Below are 22967 nucleotides of genomic sequence, written 5' to 3'. Positions count from 1 at the left end.
ATATGGATTTATTAATCATTCTTACTGTTCAATAAATGCAAAATGTCAGATTATTGAAGACGCAAACCCCTCACTGCATGACAGCTGCACCTTTAGCAAACCTTCTCATTCCTGAAGCACGAGGACTTTATTGTTTATGAGCGTCAAAAATGACTGATCTGTTCAGCGAAATATTTGACTGCGTGTCACTGCAACCAAAAACGACTAAAACTATATATCTAAAGAAATCTCGCTGTGCTGAGCGAGAGTGCTTATACTGAACAGCGCATCATCATTGATGTAGGCGTGCTCAGACTTGAAGGCAATGTAAGTGCGGACCGTCGGTGGAGACAGGAGAGGGGACAAGCGTGCTTCGGCCCGGTTCAAAGCAACTGTACATAATGTGACTATGCCCAAATAGAGGAGCTGACCACAATGACAGGGTTTGAGTCCAGTGAAGAACTTTTCCAGAAAGCGGGTAAAACAGAAACAGAAGCCAAAAATAAAAATAAACAAGTAAATAACAGGGTGAGAATGTGGTAAAATCTGAAAATGTGGTAAAAATCAGACATGGACTTTCTTTTTCTGAATTGCTTTTGAAAATTGTGGGTTGGGTTTTTGGGAAAGGAGTAGGCAGGTCAATCAATACAATTGGTTCGTTTTAGGGAAGGAGGAGCATAGGACGCGAAAACAAAAACTGCAAAAAAAACATAGCTCCTGGGACGTAGTTGGAGGTCTCCAGAAATGTATATAGAGGTACTTTTTCTGAATGAGCCTGGGTTGAGCATTGCATATCAAAAGCTGCATATCATATGAAGCTCTAAGTAGTTTTTTTAAATCTCAGCTTATTTCTGCTGTTGCTAACCAACTAAACCCATTTGGTTGGAAAAAAAATATTAGTGTACTAGAGATAGAATAATATTGACACTTTGAATAAAACTTTGCTCTAGCAGATGCTTCAATATGTCTAGAGATGACATCATCCCCCAGTATCTCTCCAGTCTGTCGTCGCAGTGTTCCTCTCCATCATATTCTGTTTTTCACCCCTCCTCAGATCTTTTATTCTCTCTCTTCTGCTCTCCACCTCTCTGTGCAGTTTTATGTATGACATTAGAGCAGAGAGAACTAACGTTATTTAGCTCTGTGATTTAAAGCACGAGTCACACTAAATGTCTGTGGATAAATTTGATCTCAGTCATTATTAATGGGAGAACGTCTGTGTCTGTCATTCTGTGTTTGCGGTTTAGCATTTAGCCAGTCACTGAGCACAAAAGAATTTCAGCCAGACACTGTGCCGGTTATTTATTATGACAGTGTTGGAAATGCCTATAAACAAAATCTGCTGAAAAGACCAGCTCAAATTAGCAGGAATTTCCCTGTTAGTTTGGAGTTGGTTTAGCTAGTTGAGCAACCACAGTCCATTTTTCTAATATTAGATGTCTTGCTGGTTTAGCTAATTGCTAATGATTATTATTTTACCAGTTTTGTTAAAAGACATGTTAGGTGTAGATGGCTTATAAATCATTCTTTTTATTTATTAATAGTGCAGTATGTAAGTTTGACACCCAGTGGTTGAACTTGGTATTGCACACCTGGTTCAAAACACATGCAAGTGCAAGTTGCCAGATTGATTAGCAACCTGTCAATAAATAAAATAAACCTAAAGGCATATTTAAGGCTGATTTAAACTTTGTTCTAAATAAATGCACCGACGTTACAGAAAAAATATTTTCCATACTAAAAGGAGTTTTTGTTCTAACCAACATCTGAAATGTATCATTTTGAAAAGGTTTTTATTTCTTGCAGTTGAACTGCAGAAAACTGACAATGATCACCTCAGGTACACCTCATGTGCTTTATTCAGTGTTAAATGCAATTTAACATGACTTTTTCTTTAAAATATACTGAAAGCCAGGCACGTGCACACATAGGGCTCAACCTGTGCAGTGCACATGCCCTTTTTAGTCTTGGATAGAAAGTGCCCTTCCAAAATGATTAAAAGTGCCCCCGCGACGCAACACACCCTTGGTCCCCCACTTCAGTAGGCGCACGACAACAACACTCTTTAGTACGCGCGCGACAAATTTACTAATTAATAACGACCTTATGTGCAACTCTGCATCTAATTTTAGAGTCTGCTACTGTCCACCGGAGGTTGCATTTCAGTAATGGGTACATGCCTTAAGAGCCTTTCTGACTGAATGAATCAAATATGCTGTTTTCCAACCAGGCAACCCGGGGTGCTGAAATATAATTGGCTAAACTGGCATTGGGCAGGTTAAAATTACCAAAACAAAGACAGACGTTCTGGCACATAACACACATTTTCAAAGTAAAATATCTGACTTCATTGTTTGTTTGTTTTTTTGTTTTTGTTTTTTTCAGATAAACAAGAATGTTCAATTGGCATGTTTCTTAAATATCTGCAAATATATCATGATATATTATGATAGTCAAAGATTTACAGCAACATTAAGTATCTTTGTGTTCCTTAGTGTACTCCCTTCTCCCATGCCAATAATGCCAGTTTGAATTCCAGTGGACATACTGTACAGCGTACAGTACAGTATAGTGGATTGGTACCAACCCCTTTGTCCTCCATGTCAGAGAAAAAAGAACTGGCATCAGTTTATTGTCAGGTATTTGCAGAGTTGCATCATGCTGTATCTAGTACAGACAGACCTTTAAAACTAGTGTTTTAAAGTATGGGTTGCACTTCCAGTTTTGGGGAACTTCTAATCAAACGATCCAAAATCACTTCAATTCATAAAAACGTGCTGGGAGTGAGGTTAGGGGTTATGTAAGTTTGATAGGTGGCAAGCTAGTAGTTTCTGTGCATGTAAAGCTCATTCTTCAACTGCTAACTGATTCACAAATCAGGACAAGTACAACTTGAGGGCTTATCAGCATTCAAAACAGCATGTTTGTCAACAGGAAATATTCACAAGAAAGCATTGCAGCCAATGTTGTGTTTTAATTCTACAAGCATATGACTAGAATAACGAACGAGAGCTGGCATATTTCACCCACACATGCAACCCACACACTAATACAGCCACAGAATATCCAATAACTGTCCATGGCAAAGCTCTGGAGATATTCCGGTTAAATATAAGCTTCCCCCAAACCTCAGTTTGATTTTGAGTGATCTCTCACTTTATCCTTCAGCGCAGCCATCACTAAAAATACCACTCTTACCTGAGAAATGCACTACTCATCATCTAAGAGAGAAATGACACTTTATTTTTGTGTCTTCCACTCAGATGGGTAGGGATTTGGTGGGCCTCTATTACACGGCAGGTGGGGGTCAGACTATGAGGGCTATCGGGAAGAGAAGATGTTGGCAAGCTGGCCTTAAAATGACTGTTGGGTATCAAACACTCTCCGTTCCTCAACAGACACACACAAAGCGAGGTTACGTACACAATACTCACTGTGGTAATGGCAAGAACTCGCTAAAGCCCTGAATGCTGTACTTCCACTCGAATTTCTGACAAGAGTTGACTTGTGTGATTGAATTGTTGTTTTCCTCTTGTTTGATGGTTTCCTCCTAAGTGTTTTTTGATGCTACAGGTCATATCTCAAATGGTGTTTTGAAAACACGAGACCTCTGAAGACTGTCTACTGTGCAGAATACAGAATCAGACAACGCAATAAGTCATTTTGTGTCAGCCAAAGCTTCGCTTTTGTGAATTTCATGGTGCTTTAATGTGGTTCGGGTTTAGATATTGGATAAAAAGGACCTTGACTGCTGACTTCAGAAGTAGAACTGTTGAAAGTAAACTTCGACCTTTTCTCTGGCCTGCTTTACAGGAAGCTACTGGAACGCAGCGTCCTTCAACACGCCATCTTCGTACCTGCACTTTTCCACTTTTCAAGGTGAAACAAGTGCTGATATCTCCTTTTACTTCAAGACCTCCGCTCCCTATGGCGTCTTCCTGGAAAACCTTGGAAACACCGATTTCATCCGTCTGGAACTGAAATGTAAGAACTTGGATTATGTTGTCTTTGTTTTACTCTTCTTTTTATCCTGTCTGTCTGACCTGCTGCTGGTCTTCATCCCATTGTTATGCACTTTTATGCAGATTGTGAAGTTTGAAAAGGGAAAAAGAGCACATAATCAAAATCAGCACACATACAGTTGATGTCAGAATTATTAAACCCCCTGAATTATTAGCTCCCCTGTTTTTTTCCCCAATCTCTGTTTAACGGAGAGAAGATTTTTTCAACACATTTCTAAACATAATAACTTTAATAAATCTATTTTATCTTTGTCATGATGACAGTAAATCATATTTAACTGGATATTTTTGAAGACACTTCTATACAGCTTACAATGACATTTAAAGGCTTAACTAGGTTAATTAGGTTAACTAGGAAGGATCGGGTAATTAGGGCCCATTTTCACTGACTGATATGGTACAGTTCGGTTCCGAAAAAGTGGTACGATACGATTCGCTTCGGTACGCCTTTTGACAGTGGAAACAGCCATCAAAGCGTACCGAACCGAATCGTATCGTACCACTTTTTCGGCACTCTTTCGAAAGGGTACTAAACATGAGAAAGGGTAACAAAGGTGGAGCTAGACGCGCAGCTGAACGCTATTGGTTTACAGAGATACGTCATTCGAGTGGTTTCGCTTTCTTGCATGCGCTCGCCATGTGTCTATATCTGAAATAACAAACTTCTTGAGCTCATGATAATAATGTGTGCTTGATTATTGATGTGCTTTTGAAACCTGATCCTGTCAGAAACTGACAAACGCGAGAGTGAAGCATGAATCATGTGCTCCTTTTTTCCAGCTTCTCCTTTGTTTTTTCAAGGAGAAGCCGGAAAATAGGAGCATATTATTTTTTCAGCAAATGTGAACATACTGCCATGTTTAACTATTATCATCACCTTTTGGACTATTATGAACTCATTGTGATGGAATGACTCTCTAACAGAGGCTACATGTGCTGCTGAAGATTAAAGACACAGGTTTGCACTGACTGTGGGCAATATTTTGTGTTGCTTTTTAACCTGAATAAGGACTAAATGTCTGCTGTGTGTAGTTCTTCTGTAGTTGGTAACATATTGGAGACTGTAAGGGGCTGTATGTGTACGTTGCATTAATTTATTTATTTTATATAATTGCAAACGTTACAGTAGGCTATTTCGCCATTCGTCTTTAATCTGCAGTTATAATCAACTCATGTTCTTAGAAAAGATAGAAATAAACATTTATATATAGATATTTTTATGTATAAAGCATCTGTTTTGTTAGAAGTGCTTCTCATATGATATGCAAGGACCCATACAGCTTTACTGTGGACATTTTCTTGAGCGAAAATGACGTTGACTGAAACTTTGTTATGCATCACACCCACCAAAAGGGTACCCTTGGTAGTGGAAACGCAAGCCTGATAAAGGTGACCCATACCGGCCCGAACTGTACAGTACTGTACCAGTCAGTGGAAACGAGACAATACTAGGCCTACACGGAGTCTGTGGTTGCAGAAATCCACAGATCTTCAGCCCATTATTGAGTTGTGTACATTTATATTTATTCAGTTTTTAAATTAATTTAAGTAATATTACTGACTAATATGAAAACGTTCATATGCTTTACTTACAATAACGTTTGTAAAGTAATAATTTCTGTCTTTTAGTAGATATATGGTAGATACAGTTTATCATATCTTGATATATAGACTTGCTTTGTTTACCAAAAAAAAAATGATCTACAGTAATAGGAGTGAATAGGAGTAATAGGATTTGCAGTGTAAACATTAAATAAATGTAAAAAATTTATATATTTTTTTTTTGTATAAAGTTTTTAGTTGCGATACACTCAAAATCATTCCACATAAATCCGCAGTTTTTTTTTTTACAATATTCTACAAAGAAATGGCAAATAAATGTCCTTAGATTCTGCTTGGCCCTTGTAATTAGGCAAGTTATTGTAGAACAATAGTTTGTTCTGTAGACTATCAAAAATTATATAGCTTAAAGGGGCTAATAATTTTGACCTAAAGTGGTTTTTAAAAAAATAAAAATTGCATTTATTTAGCCGAAATAAAACAAAAAGACTTTCACCAGAAGGAAAAGAATATAATCAGACATACTGTGAAAATTTCCTTGCTTTGTTAAACATCATTTGGCAAATATTGAAAAAAAGATTTTAAAAAAATTCAAAGAGGGACCAAAAAATTCTGGCTTCAAATGTCCTCTTTCCTAAAGTCTGCAGGTAGACACACTCATTACAATACATTCACCTCATGTGTGCTGCTAATTGTTCTCTGCTGAATATAAATAGAGGCTTTTGAATAAGGAAACACACTCTGTAATTGCCTATAAGCGTCTATTTACTGATATGTTTGCAGCCTTTTTCTCTCAAGAATGTCTAGATTATACATCAAGGAGCATAACCGAGGATTTGAATTGTTTGCTGGGTAAAAAAAGAAGCATAAGAGGCAAATCTGTTTCATGCAGATTGAGTTTTCAACCCGAGAGCCGAGCTGGCAGGTCTTTCACACTGTTTACAGCACAATAGGCAATACAGAATGCAAAACTGCACCGTTGCGGAGGAATCTTGTGTCGCGTGCAGTGTTTCATGTTTCCTGAAGTGGTTTATTGTTGCTGAACAATTTTTTTGCTCTTTAATGCATTACTCAAATGTCTGTGCAAATCTTTAAATGGAGTATTATGAGTTTCGTCTACTGTTTCTACTGCATTGGTCGATTGTTCCAGTCTTACCTAGACTTAAAGCCTGCAGTTAGAGGAGAAAAGGACAGATCAGCATTCGCACAATCATTAGCTAATGGCAAAGATTTTATCCATACACAAATATACATTAAACTGAATTTGAGAGTTGAATGATAAAACTGTTGATTTATAGTATATTCGCTTTTTAAGGAACTGCTCTTTTTCTGAACACAGCTGAAAACAAAATTTTCCTCCTGTGATATTTTAATTTTTTTTAATATAATTCTTCTGGAAAGTCTTATTTCTTTTAGTTTGTCTGTAACAAAAGTATTTTTAACATGTAAAAAGGGCTATGGTCAATATCATTAGCCCCCTTAAGACTTTTTTTTGTTTTGATTGCTTACAGAACAACTACTCTTGTCCACTGACTTGCCTATAGTTTTCCAAAATAACCTAGTTAAGCCTTTAAATTGAACTTTAAGCTGAATACTACCTTGAAATATAACTATTGTGTTAAGTTGCTGTTAAGTTGCATTCAATTCTAAATTAAAGTATTAAGATATTGTATTTAATAAAAATAATAAATAAATAAAATAAATTATATTGTTCTTTTGAATCATGTTTAAAATGACCCATTTTACATCACAATTCAGAAATTACACTGTTTATGAATTCTCTCACTAAACTTGAATGTTACATTAAAATGTTTTATATTAAATTATTTATTTATTATTTTGATTGTCTGTTTCTATGATATTTTACAATATTTAAAAGATATTATATTATATTATATTATATTATATTATATTATATTATATTATATTATATTATATTATATTATATTATATTTATTGGTTGCCTGGTATAATGCTTCACAGTTTAATGTGATATATGCGTGTCACTTGCCCTGTCTGTTTGTCTCACACACACACACACACACACACACACACACACACACACACACACACACACACACACACACACACACACACACACACACACAGAGAGACCATCTCCCCAGGCAGTGCTGTATCTCTCGAGGGTCTTGAAGACACACAGAGAGGGAAGGAAAGATGCTTAGTGGCTCCATTTGTCAAATTCGCACCTCCTGTAGTCTCCATGTCCTCATCTCAGTGGCGAGAGGCGAACCGCAAGGGTTAGACTGAGGCAGAGGACACCACATTCCCTGCTCTGTCATTTACACACATCCCACAATCCATACATAACCCATTATTTTTACACCCTACTGCCTTATCCTTCCTTTGGATGGGGAGGGGCAGCAAATCTTGTTCTCGCCCCACTATTTTTAAATAAAATAGAACAAAAAAAGCTTCAGGTGAGACCGAGCAGAGAGAACAGCGACTCGCTTAGTGCTTTCTTAGAGGCTGGTGACAGCAAAACATCAATCACTTGATGGAGGAGAGCAGGGAGAGACGGCCAGCTGGGCATTATGCATACTGTACATGTAGAAGACTGCAGTGCTGTCTATGGAGGACACACCACAGCCTGTCCTGAGTGATCGTCATGCTGCTAGCTTGGTACAGATTAGGGATGTCAATTTTCACAAATTTCTACACTGTATCTGTTAATTAACAGGGCTTTTTTTCTATTTTTGTGGTTCACAAGTGTTTTCTCTATATTTACGATTGTGAATTACATTATGGGACCTTAATCTCTGCTCTGTCCAGTTTTGTCCAATTTTGTCCAATTTAGCCACAGCCATGTCACCCCGCAGCCCAAGATAGGTTACTCACTGAAGCTAAGCAGGACTGAGCCTGGTCAGTACCTGGATGGGAGACCACAAGGGAAAACTAGGTTGCTGTAGGAAGTGGTGTTAGTGAGACCAGCACAGGGCGTTCAACCTGCAGTCTGTGTAAGACTTAATGCCCAGTAAAGTGAAGGGGAACTTTCTGAACTAAACTTCCATATAGCGATGACTTTCGGATGAGACTTTAAACCAGGGTACTGATTATCTGCAGTCATTAAAAATTCCCATGGCACTTCTCGTAAAGAGTAGGGGTGTAACCCAAGTCTCCTGGACAAATTCCCTCCATCAGCCCTTACCCATCATAGCCTCCCTGTCTCTCCAATCCACCAAAACCTGGTGTGTGGTGAGCGCACTGGCACTGTTGTCTTGTGGCTGCCATTGCATCATCCAAGTGGATGCTGCACACTGGTGGTGGTGTGGAGAGAGCCCCAGCCCCCTGTAAAAGAACCAAAATAAATTACTGCCATTTTTGTTTTTGTTTTTTATTGACAACACCAGCACAGGAAAAATATTTGTTATAAACTTTAAACTATAAAAAAAATGTCAATAAAAGTCACTTTTTTAACTTTTCAAGGTTAAAAGTTGTTGGAAGACAGATGAAGGTTTCAAAAGGCAATTGAAGGCATAAATAAACGTGGAAAAGTAAAAATAAAAACATGAATCACAAAAAATACAAAAAAAAATGCTAATTTATGGTTATTTTTACATTGCATGATGGATTGTTTTTTTAATTAAATGTCAATTCATATATTAAAAATTAACCTTCATATTGCAAGGTCATTTTGTGTACAGCAAACTGGCCAAAAAAGCAGCAACAAATAACATGGTATGCAAAATATACAGTACACAAAATCACAACTCAATATCGCAGCAACAATCACCCATGTATAAAACCCGTTAACTAGCTGCAATGGTACATGAACAAATGTATAATGTACAGTAAACTGAATCCATAATGTAAAATAATACAGAATGCTTAAATTTGATAGGAATGATTTGATTATGTTACTAACTGTTGTTGAACCCATTGTTGCACTTTTAGGGGTCATCCACACAGAATGCCTTTTTCTATTACAACGTGCTATCTTTTCATTGGTTTTTAATGTATATACACTTGATGGATACGCATGAGCATTATGCTTTCTGGATTTTTAAAAAACATGCAAATGCAAACAGTGTTGGGAGTAGCGCATTGGAAGTAACGCGAGTTAAGTAATAACATTACTTTTCTTAATAGCAAGTAAAGTAATGCATTACTTTTAAAATAATGTACTTTCTGTGGGAACAGACAGAAACCAAGATGCAGGCCAGAGCCTTGCATTTCTGCAATGGAGGGATTCTCATTATTTTAAACATATCAAGGAAAAGGATAATAGAAATGTCTCAATGGACAATGATTTTACTTAATTAATAAAAAATTCCAAAAGTAGCTAACACATTGTTTTAAACTTTCATTAATCTGTATATACCGAATGTATCTATATACTCAGAAGATAAGATTATCCTAAATTATTATTTTTTGATGATTTTTTTAAGGAAAATGAAGGTGTATGTTATATACTGTAATGCATTGTTAATTGCAGAACTTTTCTATTTGAAAAAGAAAAAGAAAACACTGCAAGTTCTGAAAGAGATCAATCTCAGCCAGGTAAGAAAAAGTAATGCAAAAGTAACTCAAATGTAAATTAACACATTACTTTGCATTTAAAATAACTAAGTAATGCAACTAGTTACTTATTTAAGGTGTATCTCAATATTGAAATTAATTACCTTCAAAAGTAACTTTTTCTAACACCGAATGCAAATAGGCATTCTGTGTGAATGCTCCCTAGAGTTGAAAATAACACTGTAGCTCAAAATGCTTACCTCAAACCAGATGCCACATGACATGTCTGAGACTGAGACTTTATGCATTTTCATCTCATTGTTTTAATTAGAAATATTCACAGAATAACAGAATTGATAAATAAATAATCTTCTGTTGGTGAATACATGTACAAATAACATCACTCGGAGCAAGTCATGTGCTTTTACTATCAGTGTTTAAAGATTACGCATTAATTGTTTTACCAAAATACAGAGACATACACAAAATATATATATATTTTATTACTGAAATTACACATATTGCAAATAATAGATTATGTCAAAGTCAGCTTTATTGACAATTCAACCACATGTACAGGACACACAGAGGCGAAACTGTTACTCCCAGACCCTATGTGACATAATATTAATTAAAAAAAAAGTTTTGAATTTTAAAAAGAAAGTACAATAAATACAATTACACATATAATATAATATACAAATATAAGTAAAAAATAAACATTTGTTAACAACACAATTACACTTAGGGCCACATGGCAAAGAGTTATGCCAGTTATGCAAGAGTTGTGCAAATGCAAAGCATTATATAGTGCAAAAAGTAAAGTCATGAATTAAGTCATCAATCAACAAGCAGGCAAAATGGTCGCACTGTCGAGCCCTGCGTTGGAGAGAATCTCTTGACAAAGAACACACTGTGGTCTATCGACTCCCTACTTTAACATGCAGGTAAAACCAAACACAATGTAAGATTTGTCAAATTTTCTGGTTTTTGCCTTAGCGTTCGCCAATTTAGATTTGCATGAGCAATTCCTCCATTCAACTGTATGCAAAATGTTAAAGAGAGCAAAGGATTTTGGGATAAACAAATTACACTTAAGTATCCACTTATATAAATCATAAAACTATATAGATTCAGAATTTATAGTCATTAATGATTTTAGGATTGGAAAAAATATATTTATATTATTTTTTTTTATATTTTTTGATTCTGGCAGGTTTTTAGCGAACCCCCTAGCGCTCTCTTGCGGCCCACCTGGGGTCCATGGACCTCAGTTTGAAAACCCCTGATCTAGCATATGTGCAATGTACCAAAGACCATAGAATACACAAGACTTGTCACTCATATAGTTTTGAATGGGGAAAAGATTAACGGTCAATATGGCAAATGAAGCCCTGCCAACTAGTACAGGAGCCAATCATCGATTGCTATCGACAAACATTTTTCCAGGGAAAAAGCTCAAACCAGATGTGGGTCTTTATAGGTTTTTATGTGGGTTTTTTGTTGTCTACAAGTGCGCAGTGAATGTTTGTTTCAAAGACTTAATAAGTCTATCCATGTAAAGCTTGAAATCTGCACTTTTAAATGAACCCACTACACTTTAAAACAAAAATGTTGGGGTTTTGTTTTCTGTATTAAAAGAACATGAGATACAGTCCAGCCTGTCAAACACACATCACATGACAGCAATTGCTCAAACGCCCACAAACTTGTAAACAAAGAACCTCTGTCATTTCTGAAAGAGATTCACCATGAAGGCCAAGTTGGGAATTACTTCAGGAGATCAGTGTGATTAGACAGTCATTATCCAGAGGAGGATCATGTGTATAATGGCCGTAAATGAGTTTGGTGTCGTGATCTCGTTCCTTTCGAGTGCGCATGTGCATTAGCTCGGGCAACCTGAAAAATATAGTTTGATTCGAAAGTTTAGAAATGAAATTAATAAGACAGTTGTTGCTTAATTTTATTGGTGATTCCAAATATGTAATGTAATCATAAGCCAGGCAAATAGTTTTGGAGTATGTGATGTTTCCCCATTCAGACAAAATGCCCAAGCTTACTGCCTGAGAGGCGTTTCAAATATGGCCACCAAGTGAAATGACTTGCCCTAAAGGGACTTTGAATGTACCCACAATTCTAGAATCAATATTAAATAAATTACGATTTAATCATGCGGTCCATAATGAGAACTGCGACACAACACAATGACCCTGGATAGTAAACTGATGCCCATTCAGTTTCTCCAGGCATAGTAGCTTGCATCATTCTTCCCCAATCTGCTGTACTGTATATGTTTTGTGCTTAACTACATTCACCTCAATACTCTGCACATTAATGATGTCCAATTAATCAATCATCAATTTTTCATTGCCTTCCCTATCAGAGAATTCGCACAATTTGTCAGTGAATGAGCCTGGAATGAACAGAATATGGAGGGAAGAGGAATGCATTAGCACTTATTGCTGTTCATTTTGGCCCAGCAGTGCCTCTTTTCTCCAGAGAGCTGCAGGTTATTGGCACCAGAGATCAGTTAGAGTGTCCACATGACAGATGTGCTGCTGTTCCATATGCAGCTCTCAATCAGAGGCTTTACTCAAGGATTCTGCTTAGATGCCAAAGGGGAACTGCCAGTAATTCAGGATGAAAAAATGATGAATAAGATTGCTTTAATATTTAATGTTTTTCCTACTAGAAAGCAGAGAGATTAAATAGAGAATTTTAGTCACAGCCATATGCAATCTGCTACCAGAAGTCAACATTTGCTTAAATATATGAATAAATGGCTGTAACTTAGTGATAGAATACAATTATTTTGGTAACAATTTAAGTACCAAGTCTCACTATTAACTAGTGGCTAATTACTTGGCTATTATGAAGATATTGGCTGTTTATTACTGCTTATAAAGTACTTATTCTGCATGAACTTATTCTACATTTCTAATCATATCTAATATCTAAACCTAACTACTTCCATAATAACTATTAGTAAGCAACAAATTAGAAGTTTACTGAGGCAAAATCATGGTAAATGGTCTATTAATAGGAAGAATTGTACACTAAAATAAAGTGTGACCACAAGTCGACTTTGTTAAAAATATTATATTAATATGTATGTATAGCACATTGACTGTAAACATGATGCACCGACTATGTTTTTTCATGGCAGATTCAGATTTTTTAGTAACAAACTGGCCAATTCGATACTAATTTCAGAAGTTTTAACTAAAAATCAGAAATAGATGGTTATGTGAGCAAAATGTTTATTAGTGAACATTTTTGCTATGGTTTAATGACTTATTTTAATAATTATGAGCAGATTTAATAATGTTTGTTTTTATATTATTTTATGTTTAATGTTATCTTTAAAAAGTGAAATTAATTTAAAACTAAAACTTAAAAATCCAAAAGATTAAATATTTGAAATTAAATTGTCTATAAATTAAGTAACTATAGCAATCGCACAATGTTTAATAAAAGCCAACTGGGTTCTATTGATCTGTAGATGTGCTCTTGCCTTAAAAAAATAAAGACACGTCACACTATGGTCAAATACACCAATATAACATGCTTTCTTCAAAAGAAACAATTAGGATTACCACATACCATTTGTGTGTTAGTTCAAGTCTACTGCCACTCAGCAGATTTACTTCAAACTGTAGCCAAGCAAAGCTGAAAGAATACAACAATTATCTCTCAGAAAGTTAAGAGAGGTAGAATTTCGAAAGTTGATGTGTGCCATCGTGTGTGTATCAGTCTAAGCCTCTGTGTCTAAGCTTTATGAATAAAAGTTTTTTTTCTTTTTTTAAATACCTTGCAGACCAAAAAAGCAGTCCCAGCAAAACTTAAACAATAGGTCAATATTTGTATTTGAACAGTATTTTAATATGTTCAAGTTAAAGTAAGAGATTGCAGTCTCACTAAATCACACATAAATGAAACATTTCAGAATTTTTCTGCCTTTTATTTAAACTAAGAAAAAATCGAATCTGAATACCTTTAAAAGATGCATTGAAAACCTCATTAGCCTGGCTCATGAATATTAATTGATGTCACGTTCACCCAGTAGTTCAAAATAATTGAAGCTAACTGAATTCTAGCTGTCCGCGTGAATGAGCTCTTGCTGTAAAGGATTAGTTCACCCAAAATTTACAATTCTGTGATTAATTACTCACCCTCAGACCTTTGTTCATATCCGAAACCCAAATTAAAATAATTTAGATGAAATCGGAGAACTCTCTAACCAGAAAGTTCAGAAAAGCAATCAAAATATTGTCAAAACATACCATGTGACCTCATAGTGTTAAACTTTATTCATGTGTTTTTTCTGTCCATCTCAGGTCTTGGTTCACGTCTAATATGTGCAAAAAAGATGCCTGAATGTTTGCAATTCTGAGTCTAATGGCAATATGTCATACTGACCATAATAACATGTATCCCGATGACCTAATGAGGAATAGAAAACATAGGAGACAAAGATGTTTTTACCCTTTGAATCAGGGGTCTCAAACTGCCATCCTGTGGGCCATTCACGGCCTGCCCTCCTCCTCCCTCTGGCCCTCAACTGAAATCAAAAATATAACTAGATTTGGCCCAACAAAACATATATTTTTGAACCACAATCATTTTTGAGAGGTGTCTGGATGCAGACGTGATGCAGTGCAATCTGAGCTGCATCCAATACTTTTTAATACGCTCACCTTACCCTAACCCCCCTACTCCATTGAGTGCATTGTGTCTGACATTGCATCGCTGAGTAATGCCTTCTCAGCTTGCATCATAAAAGCTGCATCCAAATACTATTGTCATTGTTGTGCAGTCGCGTCTAGCCACTTGTACTAGCCTGCCACCTACTGCACATTTAAAGTATTGCCTTTGAATTAGTTTTACTTTCATTTTCTCTCAGTGTTCCGTCGAGAGTAGCACACATGCGTTTCAATTCTGTGGCTGATTTAAACGTTGAAATTTATGTCTCTATTTTTGCTAAAGCTCTATTTTTGAGAATATTTAATATTCATTTGATCATAATTAGTTTTATACTACCTGTATTTTGTTATACACACATTTCTTCATGGCTTACACGTTATCATGGTGTAAATATGATCGTTTTGCTAATATTCGATTCAAATGGTCTCATTTAATAGATTTTCCTCATATGCTTATTAAGATTTGCATAAAAATTATGTACATTGGTAAAATTCTACTGCTAGTTGAATTGAACTTGTTAAAGTAAATGTGAATTGCCTTTGTACATGTTTTTCCCCTCTTTGTTGTAGTTTTACAAAAAAGGCAAGATATTGAGAAGTTTAAGTTACCCAAGCTGCTTTCTACTTTTATTACGCTATTGGGACAATACAATTGGTTAAGACAGAATAATAATTATTATGCCCATTATTTGTAGTATTTTCATAGCAATTCAAACTCCTCTTTCAATATGTACAACAAGAAACACAAAACTAGAGTTCTAACTGCATATACTCTGTAGAAGAGTGACCAAATGTGTGTCTAATGCTCAGCCATACACACAACAACCACAGACATATTTCAGCAGCTGTGTGACATGATAAACATGCTGATTTGCATTTATCACTGGTGACAGGTAATGCTTGAAATATAAACGCCATGTCTGTTGTCCTAAGATGCATTAATTACATCAGGTTTCCACTTTTTTTCTGGTGCTTGGATGTTAAACGGCCCTCATAAAAATTGTCAGTGACTGAAATAGCCCTCCAAATTTGAGTTTAAGACCCCTGCTTTAAATAAAGCTTTATATGATTACAGTAGAATGACAGAAGACACAGAATTTTTGGACAGCATTTTTTTTTTCATTTTCTGGGCTTTAAACAAACCCTTGCAGAGGGTCAGAGTGCTCACAGATTTAATCTAAAATATAATAATTTGTGTTCTGATTATGAGCAATCATCGAACTTTATTGAAATGCATGAGGTTGAGTAATTTGTAACAGAATTTAAATTTTTGTGTGAACAAATCATTACAAAAATGTTTACTTAAAAAAATAGTATTACTACATAAAATTTGCAGGTTAGTTTATGTTAGTTCTATTACCACTGACTATTGCCGTTCAAGACTACTATCACAAAGTCAGTAGCTATGTTCCATCCACCTATTTTATGCGCATTTTTCATATGTGCATAAAAAACGGCTGATGGAAATGCCATGATGCATTGACATGCCATGATAAAAAAAACTTATGCGCATAACTGAGTATTAAAAACTTTTTATTCGATGAGAAAAGATGCGCATAAACTACAATGAAAACTTGTTTACCGCACAAATTTTAGGATGTGCATTAAAAAGGTCATGTGATTTTGTTATGAGCGATCATGTTGTAATGAAAATGTGTGTAAAATGTGTGGACAAACCAGCAGGCTGAGCATGCTGTAAACTATCTGAAATGTTGTTTTGGTCATTTTAAAACACCTTACTGTTTAAGTATTAGTGTTATTATATCATTAATGACAATGAAAGAATCAAGAGCATCTGTGCTCCGCGTCTGGCACCTTTAAACGCTTAGATAAAGAAAGGATTGCCGCAGCTTCTCCTATCGCTGCAAATTCTGTTTTTACTGTTGATATTTGGCACCAGTTAATCAGGAAGTGACGATTTTGTTCGCTTGAACTCGTTAGATGGAAACTCTGCTTTATTCGCACATTTTTTATGCGATAATCCAGTTTTGCGCATAAAGTTCATTCGCATTTTTGGATGGAAACATAGCTATTGTCTTACATATATATGACTGCAGATTTACATATCCATACTGTAGCCAAGTAAAACAATTGTGATAGAATACAATTATTTAGGTAACAGTTTAAGTTTAAATTCTCACTATTAACTAGTGGCTTATTACTTGGCTATTATTAAGATATTGGCTGTTTATTACTGCTTAAAAAGTACTTATTCTGCATGAACTTATTCTACATTTCTGATCATATCTAATACCTAAACCTAATTACTTCCATAATAACTTTTAATAAGCAACAAATTAAGAGTTTACTGAGGCAAAAGTCATGGTAAATGGTCTATTAATAAAAAGAATTGTACACTAAAATAAAGTGTGACCATTATCTCGCTGAAAGTTTGGAGTGAAGTCTTCAGAAGTACAGTGAGGTAAAAGAAGCAGAGAGCAAAAAAAAAAAAAAAGTTCACAAGTGCATGTGTGTATCAGTGTTTGAGTCTAAGCCTCTGTGTCTAAGCTGACCGCACTGCTAGGTCAACGACAGCGGCACCCAGCGTAAACACTCCAGAGCTTTTCTCTAAAGCTGGATATTCACCTTCTGCATGAATCCTGCCTAAAAAGAAGAGTAATCAGGCCTGGCTGCAGGCCCGCGTCTGAGATTAACAGTGTGTTCAGGCCAGTCGTGTGTATATGTGCGAGTGTGTGTGTGTAGGCAGAGGAGCAGATTGTGAAATTGAAGCTCTCCGCCTTTTTTCTAGCCTTCCATTATGTCTCATCGATTTATGCCCTGACTCCTAATCCTACTTCCTTATTTTGGCCGGCCTGGTTTTCTTCAGTTACGCCTCAAAACTGAGGCCCAGTGAAATCCACTCAGAGCATGAAATGAGTGGAGGGCAACGAGTTGGGTTACTGCCTAGTGGGAGTTTGATTTCGGTCATATATCTAAATCGCCTGCCTTCTGTTCTCTAACTTGGGGCAGCATGCTAAATTGTCTTTTTTTTTAAATATCAGAGTGCTTTCATGCTTTACTTGGAGCTTTACATTTGCTTTTTGACATTTGGTTTTAGATGTTAAGTTTGATTTCCAAATATACAATTATATTTCATTATGTTGAATCATTTAATGAGGAGGTGTGTGACTGTAGCGGTTATTAAGCATATTGATTACACCTGCTGGTGCCTTCAAAGCAAACAATAATGAAGCTTTTTTAATGTCAAATGAGGTATTAGGTACAGTAAATGTGTTAACTGCTTTAAATAGAGCCGGACGATTAATCGAAAAATATTTGCCATCGACATTCTGAACTTATAATCAATCAATTTTTTTCAATTACTTTCCCTACGTGTTACGTGACTCCACTCTGTTAAAGGCTATGGCTGATTTATACTTCTGCAGACACTTTGCAGCCACATCTAACCTTCTACATGTAGGATGATGGACCCATTCTTGAGCTTTTCTTTGCCCTACATTGATGATGATTGAAAGCTGCGCCAGAGACGCCTTGGGACGACATATTATTTACCATTACATTAAAATTATTATTTACATAAAATTATTTGTTTATAGAAGATGCAAGAAATGCAATGTTTAAAATATTATTTACAGGATGTAGATACTGAGATACTGAGATAAGAGATACTGCTTATTTTCTATTTTTATTATGAAAAACATTACAAACTATGTATTTTGTTTCCAAAAGCGCAAGTTATTCATTTTTAATTTTTTATACGAAATAGTGAGTTGTGTTTTAATTTGTCTTTCAATGCTAATATTCAGTAAATAATCATAGATAGAAGTGTGTGTTTTCTTTAATTATTTTAAGATCATGTAATGCACCCTTCATTCAAAGAGTTCTCAATATGTGAGCATATTTACTGTTCAAACTTGTCAGTGAACTTTTGAAGGCAACAAAATTAAATGAATTAATAAATAAAATATCCGTTCATTAATCATAATTGAGTTAAAATGTTCAATTAGTCGAGATTTTGATTTTAGGCCAAATGTCTCAGCCCTAGTATTAAATATGAAGAGTTCGATGTAAAACCCTCCCAATCCATCACACCTCTTTTTTGTAAATGAGCATTTTCTACCAGGCTTCCTTCAGAAGTTTTACTTTATAGATTATGAAAAGATTATTAGCTGGTAAATAAAATAACTTTTTTTTAAAATGTCACTTCACAGACAATTCTTTGTTTTTTAATGAGATAGAATTTCTTATGCGTCAAAACCATCTAAATCCACTTGTGCTTTTTTTTGCAAAAACCTCTAAATCCACTTATTGGGACATGACATTATAATTACTTTAAAATCACTGCAGATGCAATTGTAAATTATTTTACTAAACATAAAACACATTACACAAACCACCTAAAATTAAAATGACATAAATCTGTCAAGTAAGTGGCAGTTCATTCCGCTGTGGTAACCTCTGATAAACCAAGGACTAAGCAGAAAGAGAATGAATTAATGAAATGTGTCAAGTAAGTGCATTAATCAATAACATTAAAATTGTCCCTAATTACATCTTAAAAATCTGTTGTCATTTCTGATATTTGGGATTTAGATTTAATGTAAGTAGAACAATGTAAACATTGCAAACATTGTAAACTTAGCTTGGTAACTAAAGTAATGTAGTGTAAAACATTGTGAAACATCTAAATCTATGCATTGTCGGTTTAAAAAAAATATATAATTAAATATAAATAATTATAATTTATAGAAGTAAATCCCAAAAAGGGGATGTCTCTCAGACACTTTTAGAAGCTGTCATTTATTCATTCATTCTCACCATACTCAAGGTCTTTTCATGCTCTTTTTCTTCTCTTTTTTATCCTCATAGCATCCATGCGGGATAAAAGAATGGCATCTTATTCTTAACTTTGTTTGTCGTGAAACTGAGTTGCCGTTTAGTTTATAGTAAATCAGACTCATTTAAAGTATGAGTATACTGTCATGTGCAGGTGGTTTTTAGAGGCTTTTGCAAGCAAACTGTTATTTTTGAATGGGCTGATGCTGGGATGTAGATTATTTGAAGCTTAAATATTTGTTGAACATGTACAGTACTACATGCCTAATCATTGCCATGTCATTTTGCATCTGAACTCTTCAATTATTTCTTCATAAATTTCATATATTTATATGAGGCCATTGATTTAATGTAAAAACTATTTTCTGGGTAATGTTAACACATTAATTACAGTCATGTAAAATATTTCTAATGCCTCCAACAGCAAAATAGCTAAGAAATAAAAGTGTTTAGTTACCCACTACGTTTCATTCACCCTTTAAAGTTAGATATCATCTTTTTAAGATTCCCCAGTCTGTTGATTGTAAACATTAAAAGAAGAAAACTGTATTTTTTTAAATAAAATGACCATAATTTAATACTATGAATTTGTAATAGTTTTTTAAAGATGTTAAATTGTTTTTTTTTTTTGTTTTTTTTCTTGGAAATTGTGGATTTAGGGTAATGCATAATAATTGATTAAATGTGTGAATCAACCCTATACGTTGTCACTCCAAAGATAAAAAGCTGAATGTTAAGAAGTGCTTTTGATTTGTACACCCCAGTTTGAAAAGAACATGAAAATGTCCTCTCTGTAGTGCTGATTGCAAGTGACTTTAGAGAGCCTGACTTATGCTCACAATTGGTCCAATCTCTAATATCTCTATATCTCTGTCTCTCTGCTGGTGCCCTCTGTTGGCATTATCTCTCTACTGTATCTCTATGAAAGCCCAGGGGAAGAAGAGCCTCTCAATGGTAGATTGACTAAAGGGTGGATGTCCACATCTGCTGCTTCAGCTCAGTTTCATCTCAAACACTCATCTTCTGAGGAGAAATCTTGACATCAGACACTATTGAATATTCATGCCTGATTTGAAGACATAACTGAGCTTGCAACTCTCTCAATTTATTAAGCTTCAACATGTTTTTTTTTTACTTGCGTGTCAGCAGTCTTACTGCCAACACTTTATTTGGAGTTTTTGCAAAGCAAACATGTATTTAATTGTGTAAGTTTAATCTATTTTCATGTTCAAAATCAAATCTGTTTTCTTGGTTCTTTTGTTAAAAGTCATATTTTACAATCCTCACACTGGAACGGTAAATTCTGAGTCAGGCCAACCCAAAAATGAGAGATTTTTGGCTTCATAGCATGAAAATTGCACAGCAAGTGGGAGCTTTTTCTAAGACTGGCTCTTTTTCACCGGTGCTTATTTTAAGTCATGGCAGCTTCCGCTGCATTTCTACACATCACACTTTTTGGACATGGAAATAGCTGTTGGGCTTGTCAGATCTTCCCAAAAGTATCATTATTATTTTTTAGTCCAGAGCTAAGCTCTCAGCCTGGGTTGCTGGCTGAGCTTGGATATGGCTCGGATCCTCTGTGGGCTCAGATGGTGGGAAGATCCTTAGTCTCTCTTTGATGCATCTTTAATGAAGTGGAGGCTCTCTGGGGGCCCGAGGGAGAAATGGCAATGTGACTCTGCTGAACACCTGACCGTTACTAAGAGTCAAGAGCTCTCGCAAAGCGCATTGACAAAGGTGTGAGAAAATGGGGTCCAGACCCCTGAAATATTCTTTTGTATTACATTCAAAGACAAGCGAGTCTTTGAAAGAAGGGTAAAAGATATGACTGCCATACATAGATACATAGATTTTTTTTATTCATGCACTGCAAGATAACGGGTTCCAGAGATGTTCTGGGTGAAAAGCCTATCAAAATGTGAAGTCAAGATAACATGGGAAAAAAATGCACTGGAAAGTAAATCTGTTACAGCTGTCACTAAAAAGTCTAAATTTAATATATACATTTATTACTATTTTTTTGTGTTTCAGCAATTCCAGAATTTTCAGTTGAGTTTTTGTATAATACAATGAGTACTTGAAATCAATATCATTTTCATCAAGTCTCCTTTTCCACCTGTAATGGACCCTTCAGTGTTGTTTTTTACAACCCACAAGGGTCAAAATGCTTCCAAAATGGCTTGGATAAAATAAAAAAAAGGCGCAAATTTTATTTTATTTTTAAAGCCTGAAGCAATGATTGCATTAAACCAAAAACTAGCTTGGCAAATAGTACTCACAGACAATGATTAGCACTTTACAATAAGGTTAGTTCATGCATTTACCAACATGAACAAACAATGAAATATACATTTATTGCCATATATGTTCATGTTAGTTAAGCTTATTTAATGGTAAAACAGTTGTTCATTGCTAGTTCATGTTAACTCACATTGCATTATCTAATGTAACCAAAATTGAATTTGGATGTTAATAATGCATTAGTAAATGTTCAACTATGATTAATACATTCTCAACAAGTGTCGTCCATAATTTGTTCATGTTGGTAAATACATTAACTAACAATAACTAATGAAACCTTATTGGAAAGTGTGACATATTTTAACTAGGGATTTCTGAGTTAGCACAAATTGCACAAATAACTTGAATGTATTCATTTGAATGTCTTGAATGTATTCGTTCATATGTACTTATTCATTTATTAATTGTAATTAAACCCAACAAAAAACTACGGTTAGAATTTTGGTTAGGGTTTACAGGCAGAAATTGCTTATACATTTTTAAAATAATTTAAAAGATTTAAACTCTGAGTGGAAAGACTTATTCAACTTTTTATTTATTTATTTATTTATTTATTTATTTATTTATTTATTTATTTATTTATTTATTTAGATGTTTGTTTATTTATTTTTATTTATTATTTAGATTTTTATTGAGTGAGTGAGTGAGTGAGTGAGTGAGTGAGTGAGTGAGTGAGTGAGTGAGTGAGTGAGTGAGTGAGTGAGCAAGTCGACCCTCAAAGCTCTTTTAATTACAAAAACAATTTTACATTCAGAACATTACACAATCCAGATAAAATAAAAACAATCGGAAACAATCAAAAAAACACTCACAAAAAAACAGCAACAACATCCACAAAATGCTGCATATACAACATACATAAAAAGTCAATATTACACAAACATACACATCGTCACTATCTCCTCTTTAAAACATCATATTAAACCCTCCTTCTTCTCTGGGTTGACATAGTATGTTTTCAAACCCCCACAAAGAAAAAAAAAAAGATTTTAAATCATTTACTAATTTATAAAACTTATACTCCAGCATTAACCTACTTTTGACCAGAGCCTTAAACATTTGTAAGGGATCAGTGCCTCCACTTAGCATTGCTTTATTCTTTCTTGTTAGCCAAATGGCCATTTTA

The 22967-nt window shown here is 35.0% G+C and overlaps 1 protein-coding gene across 2 annotated transcripts in view; it reads left to right on the top strand.

Moving 5' to 3' along the window:
- The window catches only part of cntnap2a (contactin associated protein 2a), a 743992-nt gene that overhangs the window by 612064 nt on the left and 108961 nt on the right, over positions 1-22967 (top strand). For both annotated transcript variants that reach the window (XM_087308738.1, NM_001281991.1), the window contains 1 exon segment: positions 3793-3963. In XM_087308738.1, the coding sequence (XP_087164864.1) occupies positions 3793-3963 (171 nt within the window).

Source organism: Danio rerio, chromosome 24 (genome assembly GCF_052040795.2).
Source record: "Danio rerio strain M-AB ecotype USA chromosome 24, GRCz13ab, whole genome shotgun sequence".
In the NCBI taxonomy this organism is placed as follows: Eukaryota; Metazoa; Chordata; class Actinopteri; order Cypriniformes; family Danionidae; genus Danio; species Danio rerio.
The sequence above is the reverse complement of the archived record's forward strand: the minus strand, read 5'-3'. Positions and strand labels throughout refer to the sequence as shown.